The 18,442-nt window shown below is 39.8% G+C and overlaps 1 protein-coding gene across 3 annotated transcripts in view; it reads left to right on the forward strand.

Annotated features, from left to right (window-relative positions):
- The window catches only part of SLC12A6 (solute carrier family 12 member 6), a 57,933-nt gene that overhangs the window by 28,953 nt on the left and 10,538 nt on the right, over positions 1 to 18,442 (forward strand). For all 3 annotated transcript variants that reach the window (XM_056528424.1, XM_056528418.1, XM_056528429.1), the window contains 17 exons: positions 2,455 to 2,499; positions 2,587 to 2,675; positions 4,532 to 4,654; positions 4,745 to 4,891; positions 4,983 to 5,037; positions 5,358 to 5,488; positions 6,219 to 6,460; positions 6,896 to 7,110; positions 7,200 to 7,358; positions 8,963 to 9,061; positions 11,768 to 11,825; positions 11,898 to 12,072; positions 12,227 to 12,345; positions 14,828 to 14,926; positions 16,420 to 16,539; positions 16,631 to 16,735; positions 16,817 to 16,985. In XM_056528424.1, coding sequence (XP_056384399.1) covers positions 2,455 to 2,499; positions 2,587 to 2,675; positions 4,532 to 4,654; positions 4,745 to 4,891; positions 4,983 to 5,037; positions 5,358 to 5,488; positions 6,219 to 6,460; positions 6,896 to 7,110; positions 7,200 to 7,358; positions 8,963 to 9,061; positions 11,768 to 11,825; positions 11,898 to 12,072; positions 12,227 to 12,345; positions 14,828 to 14,926; positions 16,420 to 16,539; positions 16,631 to 16,735; positions 16,817 to 16,985 — 2,150 coding nt within the window. The remainder of the gene's footprint in view (positions 1 to 2,454; positions 2,500 to 2,586; positions 2,676 to 4,531; positions 4,655 to 4,744; positions 4,892 to 4,982; positions 5,038 to 5,357; positions 5,489 to 6,218; positions 6,461 to 6,895; positions 7,111 to 7,199; positions 7,359 to 8,962; positions 9,062 to 11,767; positions 11,826 to 11,897; positions 12,073 to 12,226; positions 12,346 to 14,827; positions 14,927 to 16,419; positions 16,540 to 16,630; positions 16,736 to 16,816; positions 16,986 to 18,442) is intronic.

The raw sequence follows: 18,442 nt of genomic DNA on the forward strand, positions 1-18,442 counted from the left end.
ACTCAGAGACACTAAACCTTAACTATCTAAGGCTATAAGCAGCTATTTCAATAGGATTACTGGCCGGAAATCCAGAAAAAATGTCTTGTCACATATCACAGAAGCATTTCTAAATATATATGCATTTTTTGGTAATGCTATCTCTTTATATATGTTTCACTTATGAGCAGCAGACGTGAGGATAAGCATGTTAAAGGGTCACTAAACCCAAACTGTTAGATGCAGCATGTATAAATCTGTATACTTAAGCTGCCTCATACTCGGCAGGTGCTACAGAACATATGGCCAACAGGCCGGGAGACCTCTGCTCATCTTAAATAGACATCGCACAATTTGGATCGCACAAACTTTTCCACCTACAGACGTGGACAAAATTGTTGGTACCCTTCTGTTAAGGACAGAAATACCCATAATGCTTCCTGAAAAAAATTGAGACTGACAAAAGTAATTACAAATAACATTTTACAAAAAATTATATAAGACATTGCATTTGAATTGTGGTTCAACAGAATCATTATAAAAATACAAAATAATGGAACTGGCCTGGACAAAAATGATGGTACCCTGAACTTAAAGGGGTACTCTGGCAAACTTTTTTCCTCTCCCATTATGCTTGGGCTGCTGCAATTAATACATGACACCTCCGCTCAGCCTATCACTGGCCAAGTTGGGACATTGCTGCAGCCAGCGATTAGCCTAGTGGCAGTGTGATGTGTCGGGCCCCAGAAGCAGGAAGAATACCGGATAGGAGAATGGAACAGTGATACCAGCGGCATCGGAGGAGATGTGGGAAGTAAGTTAAGGTTTATTTTTAAATTGTGGAAGCCCGGAAATAATGGGGAGGATGAAATAATTCAACGGAGTACCCCTTTAATATTTTGTTGCCCAACCCTTTAAGGCAGTTACTGCTATCCAGTGATTTCTGTCACTCTCAATGAGACTTCTGCACTTGCCTACCGGTATCTTGGCCCACTCCTCATAAGATACTGCTCTAGCTGTCTCAGGTGTTAAGGGGGACTTCTCCAGACTGCATGTTTGAGCTCCTTTCACAGATGTTCAATAGGATTTTGATTCGGCTCATAGAAGGCCACTTTTCTTAGCCATTCCTGGGTGTTTTTAGCTCTCTGTTTTGGGTCATTATCCTGTTGGAGGACCTAAAACCAACACACCTGACACTGGGTAGCACATTTCTCTCCAGAATGCCTTGATAGTCTTGAGGGTTCATTGTACCCTGCCAGATGCAGCAAACCAGCCCCAAACCTTACAGAGCCTCCTCCATGCTTCACAGTAGCAGTGTTCTTTTAATGGTTTGCTTCATTTTTGCATCTGTGAAAATAGAAATTATGTGACTTGCCAAAAAGCTCTTTTTTTTTTTCTTATCTATCCAAAAAACATTTTTCCAGAGGCTTTGTGGCTTGTCCTTTGAACAGATAAAAAACTGGAACTTTTTGACAAGTCACATCAGTTTTATGTTCGTGAAGCATACAAAGAGAAAAACACTGCTAATGTGAAGCATGGAGGAGGCTCGGTCATGTTTTGGGGCTGCTTTACTGCATCTGGCAGCAAAACATTGGACTTCTATAAGCCCTGATCTGAATTCTATTGAACATCTATGGAGGAAGCTGAAACTTGCATTCTGGAGAAGTCACCCGTTACACCTGAGGCAGCTGGAGCAGTATCTTATGAGAAGTGGACCAAGATACCGGTAGACCAGTGCAGAAGTCTCATTGAGAGCTATGGCTTGTTCACACTGCGGACGTTCAGTCAGCGGAGGTCTGCCAGCTGAATGCCCACATGCTGGTAGGACTGCACGGATGTGTGCCGTCAAATAAACAGCAATACAGTACGGTGGAATTCCACTCAAAGAATTAACATGTTCATTCTTTAAGCAGTGATACTTTCCGCTGGTGGAATTCTGCAGTCAGAACAGCAGTTTTCCATTGAAAACAATTGTGTTTCCACCCTTAGAGAAATAACTTGATTGCAGCGACTGCCTTAAAATGTTGTGAAACAACATATTAATAATATTGCTCTGAGAGAGGAAAAATATTGCAGTCTTTTCAGGGTTAAGTTCAGCGTTTGATCATTTTTGTTCAGGCCAGTTTCATTATTTTGATTTTATGATTGTTGAACCACAATTCAAAAGCAATGTCTGCTTTTCATCAATTATTTGTCAGTAATTTTTTACATATTATTACTTCTGTCAGTTTTAAGTTATTTCGAGGAGCATTGTGGGTTGTTCTGTTGGAAGAGTACCAACAATTTTGTTCATGTCATATATATATATATATATATATATATATATATATATATATATATATATATATTTATATATAATGATAGTTCTTCCATTGTGGCAGTGTGTAGAGCAGATTAAAAGAATTTATTTCCTGCATTATAAAGATTTGCTGCATCAATTAGAATCACTAATCCTATTATGTTTTCTCTCTTAAGATCGAAGTCAGACATCGGTAACAGAGGAGAATAGCAAGTTACTAGGTACGGTTTTACTAGCTAATGCCAAACATGATGATGGTGGTGGAGAGGGACATGACAGGTTTTCTAACACAACTTTGTCTACTACAGAGATTGATCGGAGGAAAAACTCCACTCTTTATCAGAACCATAGTGAGGAGGGGGAAGATTCATATGACAGAAATCTGGCATTGTTTGAGGTAAGAAGGGGTAGCATGGTAACTAGCATGGCGGTTAGCATTATTGTTTTTAAATGTTGAGGTGCTTGGTTCAAATCTTACAAGGACAACATCTGTATAGACTTTGACTATTTCTCTTGACTTCGCATGGGTTTCCTTTTGGATTCTCTTGTTTCCTCCCACACATCATAAATGTACTGATTGTGAGCCCTAATAAGGACAGGAACTGACGTGATAACAATCTCTGTGCAGGGCTGCAGAATATGTATATAATATATATTCAAACAGAATATATATAAATAGACAAATATATTATTTAAGGAGGAGCTGTGTAGCAGTCTTTACTGAGGACACGGTTTTGTCAGCATTCTGTTAACTGTCAAGCAAGACATACATGGCACTTTGTGAACTTGTCTTTTGACAATAAGAATCACATGATATCACACAAAGAGACTCTTTGCAGCCATGCTTTAAAATCTCTTTGCAGAGAACATTCCCTTTTCTGTTACCAAAACGGGACAATTGTACTTTGGGTTGGATAATATCTTGCTGGCTGTCAAAGACCTGTAAACAGCCAGTCTTCAGGGGTGATTATTGGCTGAATAGGATGATAATTGCTCTGTGAAATAGGCCCAACTATCATCTGATGAACAATCAAACCTAACTGATGGCATGGTTTTATCCGCACATCGCCCTGTGGAATAGGGCCACACAATGGAAGTTAAGGGCTGCACGAAACCATCTAGCAATCAGCAGTTAAGTGAGCCTCAGTCTAGGAAATTAGAGCTCATATGAGTAGCAGTCAGGAAGTGTAATACAGCCCTTACTTTTGTTGGCCAAAAGCTGTCTTCTCTGTGTCTGATATTAAAGGGGAGCTCTGGTGAAAATGTTTATTTCTCCTATATGACTGGGCTGTCAGAATAAAAATAATTTACTTTGAATTACCTTCTGCCGCTCCCCCAGAACAGCAAGAATAGGTTTCCAGCCCTCTGGCACCGGCCTTCTTCCAACTTTTGATACCCAACATGTCACGCTGTGTTCAGCTAATCGTCGGCCAAACCGCCTCAGCGGGTGATAGGCTGACCGGCAGTGTGATGTAATGGGCCCAGGCACCAGGAAGAAGGCTGGCATATAGGAGAAATAATTTATTTTTGCCTGAATTCTCCTATAATATGACGATTTGGCTTGGGCAAACAGACATGATATTCCTATGGACTGCTTTAGCACAGATTATGGCTGACTTTGGACAGGTAACCCAACAGATCAATTTGCCAAATTTTTTAGAATAGGAAATGATTATGAACCAATTGAAATTTCATTGAAAAAGCATTGTTGAGCAAGCAGCTGGAAGCTTCTTTCTCCCTACTTGTGTGTACATATACATCATAGAATGTGAAAGCAAACAACCTCTCGGCACCAGAGCATATACATATGGGGTCGCTAGGAGCAGATGCAATGTGGGCGTCCGTATGGAGCTGATACAGGGGGTGCAGTCTTCAGAGAAAAAGTCCGACATGAATAATGCAGAGAAATAATAGAGACGCACTCACCCTTAGATGTCAGCAAACGTGGAGGGATTTATTGGAGGACAGAAGTGCAGTACATCACACAGGGGGAACGAAAAGACACAGCTCCGAGAGCTGCGGGAGGAGTGGTGACGGCTCCGTTTCGCAGTAAAACACACCGCTTGGTCAGGCCTTCAGGTCCCGCAGCTATCGGAGCTGTGTCTTTTCGTTCCCCCTGTGTGATGTACTGCACTTCCGTCCTCCAATAAATCCCTCCACGTTTGCTGACATCTAAGGGTGAGTGCGTCTCTATTATTTCTCTGCATTATACATATACATCATGGTCTGTTCTTTATTCCCTGTTGTGTACAGGAGGAAATGGACACACGGCCCAAGGTCTCCTCTCTTATTAATCGCTTAGCCAACTATACCAACCTCCCCCAGGGCGCTAAAGAACATGAAGAAGAGGGAGAGGGCAAAAAGAAGCAAGCAAAGGTGAGAACATGGAAACTATATCATTCATCATAAACCCAGTCATTACAGCAGAAGATTATGAATGACACCTATTTCCTTTTATTTTCTTAGGCCCCTCGAATGGGAACAGTAATGGGAGTTTACCTGCCTTGTCTGCAAAATATATTTGGAGTCATCCTATTTCTCCGTCTGCCATGGGTGGTGGGGACGGCCGGCATCCTACATGCCTTTTGCATTGTGTTTGCCTGCTGCTGCTGTGTGAGTATTATGAAGACAAAGTAACATTTATGGATTAGAAATGGTCATTTATTTTAGCAAATGTAATAGGGTCAATGTTTCTTTCTTTCAGACAATGCTTACCGCTATCTCTATGAGTGCAATTGCAACAAATGGGGTAGTACCAGGTAAAGAACTCTTATATTGACATCTCAGGCTGCAGCTTTTTTCCTTCCTTATACATCTAAATGATATACAGTTTGTTTCATGGTCAGTGTAGTATGTTATTATAGCTTATATTGTAGACTTATCACATGACTACATCTTTATATGTAAATAGAGCCATTTGTGTGTGTTGTGCGCCATATCACAAGTTGACATCGCTATTTCTGGCCTGTTTCATATTTATTTTTTGTTATAAAATGTGAATTTTCTTACCACCACTGTCTATTTTAACCCACAGTCTGCCAGTTTTGCCTCTTTAATTATAATATTTTTTTTTCCTCAGCGGGAGGTTCATACTTTATGATTTCCCGGGCTCTTGGTCCTGAGTTTGGGGGAGCTGTTGGTCTCTGCTTCTATCTAGGTACAACTTTTGCTACAGCCATGTATATACTTGGAGCCATAGAGATATTCCTGGTAAGAGAACCTGCATGTGAGAGAATTCAATTTAAACTTTTTAGTCTGATATTAAACTGAACTTACAGCAATAGAAAAAGGGAAGTGCACTGCTCAACATATACTATCATACAACTATGTCTCAGACCTAGAGCAAAGAAGATACACAATTCCTGATAAATACTGTAACCGATCCTAGCAGCATAACATACAAAAACCTTGTCACTGGAATCTGTTACCATATGCTTCAAAAAATGTGACTGGTACAAAGGCCAAAAATACAACCATGTTAATTATTCCTGTGTTGCTAGACATGTAATAGTGGTGTATCCAGAGCTGGAATCTTGCTTTCACCTAGGGCGAAGGTTCAGTTTGCAGTCTAAACCCTGTTGGAAATATCCCGGGCCAAGGCAAAAAAAGCTTGATGGTGCCCCACATGGCAGCTAGGGCACATGCCCCTTTTGCTCCCTTCCTAGCTACACCCCTGGGTGTATCGGAGCATATCTGTGGGTATGAGTGGGGTTAATCTTATTATTTATTAAATTCTTTAGATGCACAATACATTATTGCAGATGGGAATTAGAAGTGGAATAAAAAATGCTAAGCATCTGCCATTTTCCAGCCTTGGGCATACATCTGCACACAACATACATTTAGACGGACTGTGTTGCTATACCGATCTTTTCCATATGCCATTGCTTGATGTTATTTCATGTATCCAGTTTTTGACAATCCCCCCTTTTTTTTGCAGGTGTACATTGCTCCTGATGCAGTCATTTTCAAAGCTGAAGGAGTTGTAGAGTCCTCGGCTGCCATGTTGAATAACATGCGGGTTTACGGCACTGGATTTCTCCTTCTCATGTCTGTCATTGTGTTTGTGGGTGTACGCTATGTAAACAAGCTGGCATCACTGTTTCTGGCCTGCGTCATACTGTCTATCCTGGCTATCTATGCAGGGGCACTGAAATCTGCCTTTGCACCTCCCGATTTCCCGTAAGTCTTATGAATAAAGACATATAAATTATTTACTGCTGTAGTTTAGGGCTGAGGTCACTTTTAAATGAAAGAGAGAAAAGAAAGCTTTGTATTTATAGCCTCGGGAATACATTGGCTGGTTTTCAGATGTCCATGACTGTATGTTCAGTCCCAGCACATGACCTCAGTTTGACACTTAACAGACAAACTTGGCAGCTGTCAATATAGGTCTAGTATAACGTAATACAAATGATGGGTGTAATGGCTATGCTTCATTCACATGCTGTGTAGTTCACTTGTTTATTTCCTTTATTTTGACATTAGTTATGAATTATAGTCTCTGAAACTAACAAACTTCTCTTGTGTGCACATACAACGTTCACGGCAATGGTTTGTATGCATGTTCTGTAAAAGGAACAGTTGTCTTTAACCTGTTTTTTGTTTTTGTTTTAGCGTTTGCTTGCTTGGGAACCGAACACTGTCCAGACTAGAGTTTAGCACTTGTGCCAAGATAGTAGAGACAGAAAACACAACATCACCATCTGACCTGTGGGACCGTTTCTGTCACCCAGCTGGGTTGTTGAATGCGACGTGTGATGAATATTTTTACCACAATAATGTCACAGAAATACAAGGAATTCCAGGCTTGAGTAGTGGCATCATTGCTGGTACCCCATATTCTTTCTCCTCTCTCCCTTCCCTTTACCAGCCCATTACTGTTATCCTGTATGACTTCTATCTGCTTGTCTCTTTACAGAAAACATTTGGAGCAATTATCTGCAGAAGGGGGAGATTATAGAAAAGGCATCTTTACCCTCCTCAGATACAGTGGGCTCTCCCTCCAGCAGTTATATTATTGCTGACATTACAACATCTTTCACCCTACTTGTTGGCATCTTTTTCCCATCCGTTACAGGTATTGGATGTATTTTTATGCCTATTTATAGCATAATTACTTAGAGAGGCATGTGTGTAGCATATGTGTGGATGTCTACAAGAACAATTGGTATCTTCCAAGAGATTGGTCATTTTAGAAAACTTCAAACTGAGTCATTTAATGTGTACCGGAATATGACTTACTATCAGACAGATGTTACAACATAATCTGCCATATACTGAATTGGCCGACTGTAATCCATAGAGCAAGAACATCTGTTTACTCCTTACAGTAGTCTATCTGCACAAAGCTCCTGCTTTATTTTTACTATGCTTATTCTCTGTGAGAGTGTCTTGATCTGGGAAACCTTAAGAGGAGCATATATTTTTAATAACTGTTGGCCGAAAATTTGTTAGCCGACAGTCATCTCTCCAACTTCCATATACACATAAATGTTTAGCATGGCCGAATGTTCATGTGGTGTTTATGGGGAGGGGCAATCTGCAGCCAGACTACTCTGGCGCTTGCTTACCCCTCCCAGAACATAAGGGTCGGGCAGCAAAAATCCAGCACACCCCATTCTTCTCTCCACCAACATCATTTATCAGTGGAGAGTCGAGAGGCCACCATATACCTTAAACAGTCAGCCAAACTCACCAGAGGCAGCGGGTTTGGCCAACTGAAGTATGAGGTGTATGGTGGCTTTTAAATCTATGCACATTGTTGTTGTTGGACATTCACCTTTGTTTCAACAGCCTGTATGGAGGGAGGAACATGAAAGTTGCCTAACAATATATTACTAGAAAGATATGATGTTAAAGTTGTGCACAAGTCACATGCCTGCATTCTTACATTTGACACTGTCTTGTTTTTTCTGAAGTTCTCTAACTTCTGCTTAATACATACTGTATTGCCTAAGGTCGCACAACAATATTTTGTACCACTATTTTTAAGCAAAGCCAAAAGTGGAACAACAACAGATAAATACTAGAAAGATAAGTTTACACAATGCAGAATGTACTGATGTATTTTATTTTATGGGCTTATTTTTGTCTGTAATCAGCAAAAAAAATTGGAATTTCTTTTGCTGATTACGGAAAAAAATGCTTGTTCAAAATAAAATACATTAGTACATTTTACAATGTGTGAACTTGGTCTAAGGCTGGTAGCACACTGCAGTTTTAACCAGTATTTTGCATCAGTATTTGTAAAATACTAGGAATAGGTTCAAAAATGGAGGAACAAAATATTTCCATTAAAGTTTTTTTCTAGGTTTCACTCCTGCTTTTGGCTTACAAATACTGATGAAAAATACTGCCTGAAATACTGTTGTGTTAAACCATCCTTATGTAAAGGTTTGTACTTTTATTGTATTTTGGACCTGCTCCCAGATTTGGATTACAAATACTGATGCAAAATACCAGTGCAAATACTGCCATGTGAAAGTGGCCTTATATTTGAGAGCTCTCACAGTGCGAACAGCTTGCTTAAAATCACAAGATTTTATAATGAATCCTTGAATTACAATCAGACATTTATTTTTAATATTTAGACTCAATCAATATCATTTAGAGATGAGAAGTTATGGCTATTAAGGATGCTGAATGCAGCTGTCCATAACTCTGCACTTTGCTTTCTTGCAGGAATTATGGCAGGCTCTAATCGTTCTGGTGACCTCAAGGATGCTCAAAAATCCATCCCAATTGGCACAATTTTGGCAATACTTACAACTTCTTTAGTCTGTATCCTGTACTGGTGGTTAATTTACATTTTAATGTCACTAGCAACTAGGAAACATAGTGTCATGGTCCATCACCACATACCAAAGGTGTTTGCATGCTCTCATGTGAGAGATGGTTATGTATTCCTTAGCCTCACATAGCTGCACAATGATATGATGTCTCTGCCCCTGTGTGCCCCTGGAAATATTTTTATGAAATATATAGATAATAACTTAAAAACACTTCCCCTAGCACAATGTATTTATGTATCTCAACCCACTAGAGCTGTGAGTTTTTTCCATGTCCTTGTGTGTGGCAGGACATTATTAACTTCCCCAGCCTTATATTTCTATTACAGTTTATATAAGTTTATAAGCGCCCTTTCATTTGGGCAGTGAAGATCAGGACAGAGCGTCTATTTGTGGCTTGCACAGAGTACACTCCCCTGTCTTTTTGGTTCCCAACCCCTTAGGGAAATGGAGATTGATATGGTTATGAAGTTATCCGGATGGAAAGAATAGAATCTGTCAGAATGGTTCTCAAAGGGGGATTTCATGGCATCACTTGGCCTAAGTAATAACTATTTTCATATTACCATACTGCCAAGTTACAGTAAATACCTTTGCATCGCAGTTCACATCAAGGGTGAAGCCTTTGGGATAAGCTCCACACCACCAGGATAAGAGTTATCCCTTACTAAGACAATTGGCTCATTAAGGCAGGGTTGGAGGACCTTCTGCACACACATTCTCTGCACCCTTCACCGGTTTAAAGTCATAGGATGGGTGGCAGATGTCTAAAGATCTATCTTTTAAAGGTCTGAATCCTTTCATAAGAATGAAAATATACTGATTTTGAGAAGAATAAAGGGAAGAAGGCCTCCAACCCATCTATTTATAGGTGGATTTCTGACTGTAGTAATGACTGTTAATCCATGGCCGGACTCTCTCCACCTGAGTTTATTATTACCCATTCTACAAAGGCTATATCGAGAAGTTCTGTTTCCATAGGACAGATGTCAATCTACTATTTGGAGTACTTCTTTGACTTCAAACATTATAGACTTGACACTCTTCTCCAGGCAGGCAGATTTGTTAGGTCTGTCTTAAACTTTGCCAACTTTGATACTTGCTAAATCACCATCACTGTGCTGTTGTGAGATGCTAGGACCAGGTAGATGTAGAATATTATTGTTTTCTCTTTGTCCCAACAGTAGCACAAGTGTCCCTTCCTATTGCTATTGGGGAGTCCTAATTGGCTGATATATTTATATCCAGAAGAAATCAATAGCTGCAGCACACAAATCTTCATATGTAAAGGTGTTTTATTCCATGTTAATACAGAGCAACATTTCTTCTGCCAATGCAGCTTTTCTCAGGCAACAAATAGTGACCACACTGGTAGTATATTAATGTAAATTTGCATGTAAAACAATCAGAGTATACACTTAAACAATTAATGCATACATATAAAAATAAGGCACAAGGATGATATAGAGCATAAATGCAACTATAATGACAGTGAATACAAAGTGTCAGGTGCCCAAGTAAAATCATTAAAATTAAAAAAGCTGCATATGAAACGAATAAAATACATAATTACATGAATGTGTCAATAATCAGTGCACATGTATTAGATTAAATAATGATAACGGAAGCGGAATGGCAAGGCTGCACTCACCCAATATGCCATATATGGAAAACGCCATGGTTAAGGTATTTAAAATGCATTCGGGGCGTAAACAAACAAGATCCCTGTTTTGCTTTTGCATATATATATATATATATATAATGTGTATGTTCTGATGTTCGCCACGCCCATAGATTTGCATTAAGGGGCGGGGCGTGATGTCACAAGGGGGCGGGGACGTGACATCCCGATCCTCCGGCCCCTGCATCGCCAGTCATCAGGGTCCGAGCACCAGATGACAGGGGGTGCTGCAGGAAAGATTGCGGGGGTCCCGCCGCCTTTGGATAGGGGATAAAATGTCTAGGGGCAGAGTACCCCTTTAAGGCTTAAGTGTCAAAGGCAATGTGTGCTGCAGGATGCATGCCTCCTCCCACCCCAATTCCCCCCTGCCTCGATTGACATGCACAGCTATGTGCTGGAGGATGAGCCAAGTATGTGAATCAATAACGGCAGGCAGGGGTTTGGGGATAGGGAAGGTGTATCTCCTGCAGAACACCGCCTCTATGACACTTTAGCTCTGAGATTTCCTTTAAGTTCAGAGACCCATCTGACAATTTTCTGAACTGCCAGATAAATTATAAACCCACAAGCTTATTTATGTTAGGGCATAAGAAGAAACCCTGATTATAAGTTTTATAATCAGAGCACCCTAACATATTTTCTTTAACAGTTATTGCAAGTTTCACCCATTCATCTGACTTTGTAATGATAGCATTTAGCAGTGTCTGTATCCTCAACCTCATGCAATCCCCTGGTGAACTTCAGAGTGTGTAATACTTTAGTTGCCCAATATGTACTATGCCATCATGGTAGGAGGCCTGTTACCTCACCATACCCTATTAGTGTACCATGGTGATCATGCCGGCTGTGTAGCCATGCCATCATGATCTCTGAACTTAGCTGTAAAAGCCAATATCCCACTGCAATGCCTGGGATTGGAGCTCTCTGTTGTTTTACCCCTCAGATGCCACAGTCAGTATGCTCTGTATATAAAACAAACACTTTTCTGTTATTCCTCTAACTGTAAATGAATTTCAGATTTGAGCAATGTCCTTCTGTTTGGAGCCTGCATTGATGGAGTGGTTCTCAGAGATAAGTGAGTATGATGTCCGCAGCAGCTCAGAAGCCTGGCTTGTACAGAGTGATAGTCTTATCTTGTCTCTTATAGGTTTGGAGATGCAGTGAAAGGAACCCTTGTGGTAGGTGCGCTCTCTTGGCCATCACCTTGGGTCATTGTGATTGGATCTTTTTTCTCCACTTGTGGAGCTGGATTGCAGAGTTTGACTGGTGCCCCTAGATTGTTACAGGCTATTGCTAAGGACGGAATTATACCCTTTCTACGGGTAAGATTTGATGAAGCATCTGACTTAAATTTTGTTGAATCTGTCTGTGTCGTTTGTGTGTGAGAGATAAAAAATAGATGCAAGACTGATTGAGAACAAAGGAAACGCTAAATATACCTAAGCTTTATTGTTTTTTCCCCCCTCCATTAAAAAGGTGTTTGGACATGGAAAAAGTAATGGAGAGCCTACGTGGGCATTGCTTCTCACTGCTGTGATTGCTGAGTTGGGAATTCTCATTGCTTCTTTGGATCTGGTAGCACCAATCTTATCAATGTATGTATTTTTTTTATCCTCAAAGTGGTCTTTACATAAATATGCCAAAGCTCTCCTCCAAAATAAAGGAAGCTGTCTCTTTAGTGCCATTTACACAGTAGGTGACTTCACTTTCAGTCACTTTTTCTTTCCAGGTGTCCTATAGCATGACGTTGGTATACTGCTGTCCTTACATGTTAGATCACTGTCAGACACACGCTTATTCATCTGAGAGCTATCTTATACGATCGTTCCATACACATAAATGCTTAACACGCCTGAGTGTGCATTTTCAATCAAGAGGTGGGGTTATGCTGCTAGACTTTTTTGGCTGCAGCTTATCTTACAGAACAAGAGGATTGGCCAGTTGAAACAGGATTTTTTTTCTACGCAGTGCACTTCACGGTTAAAATGACATGTTATCTTTATTCTGTAGGTAAACACAATTACAACAATATCATATCACAGACGGCAAAAAAGTATCACTAAAACTTAACCTTTAATAATGGATAGTTACAAGATAAATCATACCGACCCATAGTGATATGAAAAGGACCCTCAGGTCGGAAAAACATAGATTTGTAATAAGCAAGAAAATATCATCAAGGTGGTAACAATGCCTTCTTTGCCAGAACACACAGATAAACCAGTATAAACAATAGACAGGATAAGGTAAAATACTAAGTGGTTAGTGGCACGGGCATAAACAACGTTATTAGATAAATACTACAACCCGACGTATTTCCCCCCCCGATAATCAATGGGGTTCTTCAGAGGTATATAATAACAAAGGAAATACTGGTATCTCATCAATTCTTGCCCCAGATAAGAAATGATAATAAAGAGACCACGTTCCACACAGGGACCACTCCCTCAGATACCCATGAGTTCGTTCACCAATGAATGAATTCCTCCACATGCAATGATAGCCCGTTGTCATAAATGATAGGACATAAGGATTCCTCCGGATGCTGTATTAGCCGGTACTGATGATGTTGTAAGTCCCCAGTGGCTGCTATATGGGGGCATCTTGTTTTGATGGGACATTTGATTCTTTTTTTTTTTTTTGGGTATACAAAGTAACCAAAAATCTGTACTTTGGAACTTTGGTATTTTATATACGCCTTTCATTATGAGGTTTTGTTAATATTATATTTTAACGGTTTAAATATTTCCACACATTATTTCATTTTGTTGACATTATTTAAAAAATGGTAAAATGGGGGTTATTTAAACTTTTATAAGGAGGGGGTATTCACATTTATTATGTTATCTTTTCTATAATTTTTTTCACTATTTATAAGTCCCCATAGGGGATAGCATTGATTAGTGTTATCAGCGCTATTCTTCTCCAGCCTGCCAAAGCAGCCTGGAGAAACAAAATAAAGATCAGACGGCACAAAGACAGATAGAGACTCTCTGGCTGTCATGTCAGCTGATCAGGCAATCACACTGTTGTAGTCAGCTTCAGTAAAGGACCACCCCCAGTATTTCACTGGCTTTAGGTTGTGCGATTGAATTTGCAGGTCCTAAAGGGTTACTAGCCTCACCGCTGCCGGTTATTAGCTGCTGCAGGTTATTAGACAAGGCCCTACCGGATTTGGTAATATATGCAAATACAAATGTTTATTACAACAGACATGTCAGCTATATCTTTTTTTGTTTCTTCTATAGAAAGGAATGAAAACAGGGTAGGCATACTGTTGTAAAGAAAACATTTTCTAATCTTTGAAAAATAAATACTTTTATGTGAATAGTGCCTAATATTATGTCTGTGTAACTCAATACAAATATCTGGTTCTTTCTATTTTCGTTAACCTAATTTAACTTCTTGGGCAATTTTCAACACAGCAAATTTTGTGGTTCATTTTAGGATGTTGCAGTAATATCCGCTTACTCAGGCAGCAGCTTGTCCAATCTGATCAGATAGATGTTATGTAGATAAAGCTTTTCCATCAATACATAGGGGGAGATTTATTAAAACCTAAGTAGGGGAAGAGTGGTTAGTTACGATGAGCAACTGCAATCAGATCATTTCTTTCATTTTTCAAAAGGCCTCTGAAAAATTAAAAACCCAATCTGGTTGCCATGGACAACTGCACCAGTGTTCCTCTACACAGGTTTTGATTATTTTTTTCCCCATAGAGTTGTTCCTAGGCAAATCCTGTTGTCTTGGCTGAGTGTTTCGGGTCATTGGGGGGGACTCGAGAAAAATGGGAGGAGCCAGAGCAAAATTTTAAGTGTCATAGCAACATAGAGTCTGAATACTTGCCATGCAAAATTTTAAAGGCGGTATAACGGCAATCCTTACAGTAGTTGAAGTGGTGAAGACATGCTGTTATATGACCTCCATACCCCCCCAAATTTTGGACCGCGTTTCATCAACTTAATCTGGATATAGCTCTAGTCCATGAAAATGATTCCTTTTACTATTGCCTGCAGAGCTTTCAACCTATAGCTGTTGAAATTGATACTGACCATTGTCCACCCTTCTTTATCATAGGTTTTTCCTCATGTGTTATCTTTTTGTAAACTTGGCTTGTGGGTTGCAGACCCTACTTCGATCTCCAAACTGGCGCCCCCGCTTTCAGTATTATCATTGGTAGGTCTTTACCTTTCTATAATCTTACTGTAACTTGTCATGTACAACTTAGAGCATCTAATATTAATGCTGGGTTATATTGCGACCCAGGTTACCTGATAGAAAATTACATCAAAGTCCTGTGACCAAAGTATTTTGTGTAACTTGACTTTATTACTGTTGTGATGTCTGTTTTGGATTTTTTGTGACAATCCTCTGGGGATCACAGTGTGACCACAAAGAAGACCTCTAAGAAGTTTTAGATGAATATTAGAGAGAGATAGAAAAAGGACTGTAGGAAATCTCAGAGGAGACCTAGGATAGCTGTGTGCATAATATCAAAAATTCCTCTGTTAATACTGTGAATAAAATGTTTAAGTTAAAGGGGTACTCCACCCCCTAGGCATCTTATCCCCTATCCAAAATATACGGGATAAGATGTCTGATTGTGTTGGTCCCGCCGCAGTGACTCCCAGCAATCTCCGTAGTAATTTTCAGAATGCTGGGGTTGGGTGGCCATGATTGTGACATCAAACCACACCCCCTCCCATAGTCCTGAATGGAGGGGGCGTGCTGTGTCGTCACTTTCAGAATGCTGGGTGCTGCATGGAGATCACATGGGTCCCAGCAGCGGGACCCCCACGATCAGACATCTTATGCCCTATCCTTTGGATATGGATATGATGCCTAGGGGCAGAGTACACCTACATATATTGTATATTATTTTACTCCCTTTAAAATGTTATATAAAATGAGATGCAAGTCAAGCTTTGCTTCTCCATAGTGCTTTGAAACAGAAGCAGATTTTTGTAATCCATGATGGGCATGCCCTGAAATGCTGGCCTATTGGAAGGTCGTAATGAATAAAATAAAGAGGAAACTAAATCTTGAAGTTGCAGATTCATTCTTGGAGATTCAGGAAGGAAGGAGGGTTTCTACTGAGATTATTAGTTTTATGTTACATTATTGGTGATTCATAGATGGTACAAAAAGATTCCCTGCATTTGACAAACGGCTTTGATTAATTTAGAACAATATGAATTTGCTTTAGCGTAAAAGTAAAAAAATAAAAGGCAAATCCCAAAACCTTTGGGGGAAATAATGAAATGGTGAGAAGAATGTTTTATATATTGTACTAACATCTGGATGGGAGGGGGGAGTGTGGGAAGGGAGTTATAGTCATAATGGGGGAGATTTATCAAAACCTGTCCAGAGGAAAAGTTGCCCAGTTGTCCAGAGCAACCAATCAGCTCGCTTCTTTCATTTTTAACAAGGCCTCTACAAAATAAAGAAGCGATTTGATTGGTTGCTATGGGCAACTGGGCTAATTTTCCTCTGCACAGGTTTTGATAAATCTCCCCCAATGTGTGTTTGTAATAATTGTATGCATGAGTTGTTAATTAAGGAAAATGTCAATAAAGATGTTTATTGATAAGAAAACAACAAAGACATTGTGATTGTCATGTTATGTGACCTCTCTTGGCAGTTTTTATCACTATTTAATTTGATTTTAGGACCTTATCTTTCCTTGGTATGGCGCTTTGTCTGGCTCTGATGTTCATCTCCTCCTGGTATTATGCGATCATCTCTATGGTGATTGCAGGAATGATCTATAAGTACATAGAATATCATGGGTGGGTAGATGCTCTGCTGTACATTTCTCTCAGCTTAGAAAGATTGCCTTCTACTTTCTTACTCTGAATACCTCTTACTCCTTGTGTATAGAGCAGAGAAAGAATGGGGAGATGGGATACGAGGTCTTTCTCTCAGTGCAGCACGTTTTGCTTTACTGCGACTGGAGGAAGGACCACCACACACTAAAAACTGGAGGTAATACACCACTTTTGCTAAGTAGTAGTAATTTGTGTATTTTACTTTTATTTTAACAGAATGTATTTTTCCTCAATCTAGACCCCAGCTTCTTGTTTTGGTTAAGCTAGACTCCGATCTACATGTGTCACAGCCACGTCTGCTCTCTTTCGCCTCTCAGCTGAAGGCCGGGAAAGGTTTAACAATTGTGGGATCAGTTTTGCTTGGTGATTACTTAGAGAGCTATGCTGAAGCCCTGGCAGCAGAGCAGGTATGATAACTACTCCAACCTGTAGCCTCTCTCTTGGGGTCTACAGCATGTTTATACGTGCTAACTCTTTAGCCCAGATTTATCAATTTAGCAGAGATAAAAACTGTCTGATTTGCTAATAACAACCAATCACAGCTCATTTTACCAGAGCTCGTTAAGATATGAAAGATGAGCTGTGATTGGTTCTTATGGGCAAATCACTTTTGATTTTGTTTCCAGGAAGATTGATAATTCTGGACCAATGTGTGTGAACAATCACAGTAAAATATTTTTTTGAGCCACAGACAACTTTGGCCTGACACTGTGCTACTGTTGACTACACAATTCTTCAGTTCAGTTACAACATATGGCTTCCCTGTACCAACAGATCAAGCTTATCAAGATATTTAGAAAACTTTTTAAACAGCTTTTTTCTCTGTTTGTTGCACAAAATGTTGCACATTGGGTTTGTGCGACAATTGCTTTAGAAACATTTCCATGATTTTTACCCATTCAGAGCACTTTGGGCAGTGGTCACTGATTTACTAAGTGCGACTTTTTGCAGAATGTCGTAAAATTGTTGCATGATCCCAGAAATAGACAGTTTCTCAGGTCAAATCAGCCCTGCCCTACATTTTCTGTGCGACTTTTGAGTCAGGGTATATGCGACTTTCCACACAAAAGTCGCATGTCCGCACAAAATCTGCGACTTTTTCAGAAGTTGCCTCAGTGAAATTTATCAAAGTCTGTGCGCCATTTGATAAATTTGGCGCAAGTCCTCAAATATCGCCGCAACTTTTGTGCTCTAAAACAGTTACAGGGGTGTGGAAATAAAAAAAAATAAAAAAAAAATTCTTGTCCAAGGGACTAAAGCGGAACACAATCTACTTGTCCCTCAAGAAAATCCACTTGTCCTGGTAGATAAAATAATTTCAACCAAAATAGTCTGACCCCCCCCCCCCCCCCCCCACTAGACCACCAGGGATGGATATAAGATTCCTTTAGACACTGCTGTCAACTTTCACAGCGGTGATCTAATGATTTAATAGCGGCCACAGCGATCGCAGCATGTCAGGGTATTAGCGGGGGGAGAGCTGTAGCTCCTCTTACACCCGAGACAAGCCCAGGGTAATCTTATGTGCCGTGATCTGTAGTTTTTATCGGAACCATTTATGTTCAGATGTAACTTTTTGATCACCTTTTAAAAATTTCTCATATGAAGTGACCAAAAATGAACAATTCTGGACTATTATTTACATTTACACCTTTCACCGTACAGTTTAATTAACATAATATTTTAATAGTCTGGACATTTCCACATGCAGCGATAACACTTCTGTTTATTTTTGTACATTATTTTTATTTAAAGAAAATTGGAAACTTTTATTAGGAAAGGGGCCTTTATAGGGACTTATATATATGGAGTCTTTTGATTGGAAAACACTGAACGCCGCTGTGTTACTGGGGGGGTGTTCTGC

Source organism: Hyla sarda, chromosome 1 (assembly GCF_029499605.1).
Source record: "Hyla sarda isolate aHylSar1 chromosome 1, aHylSar1.hap1, whole genome shotgun sequence".
In the NCBI taxonomy this organism is placed as follows: Eukaryota; Metazoa; Chordata; class Amphibia; order Anura; family Hylidae; genus Hyla; species Hyla sarda.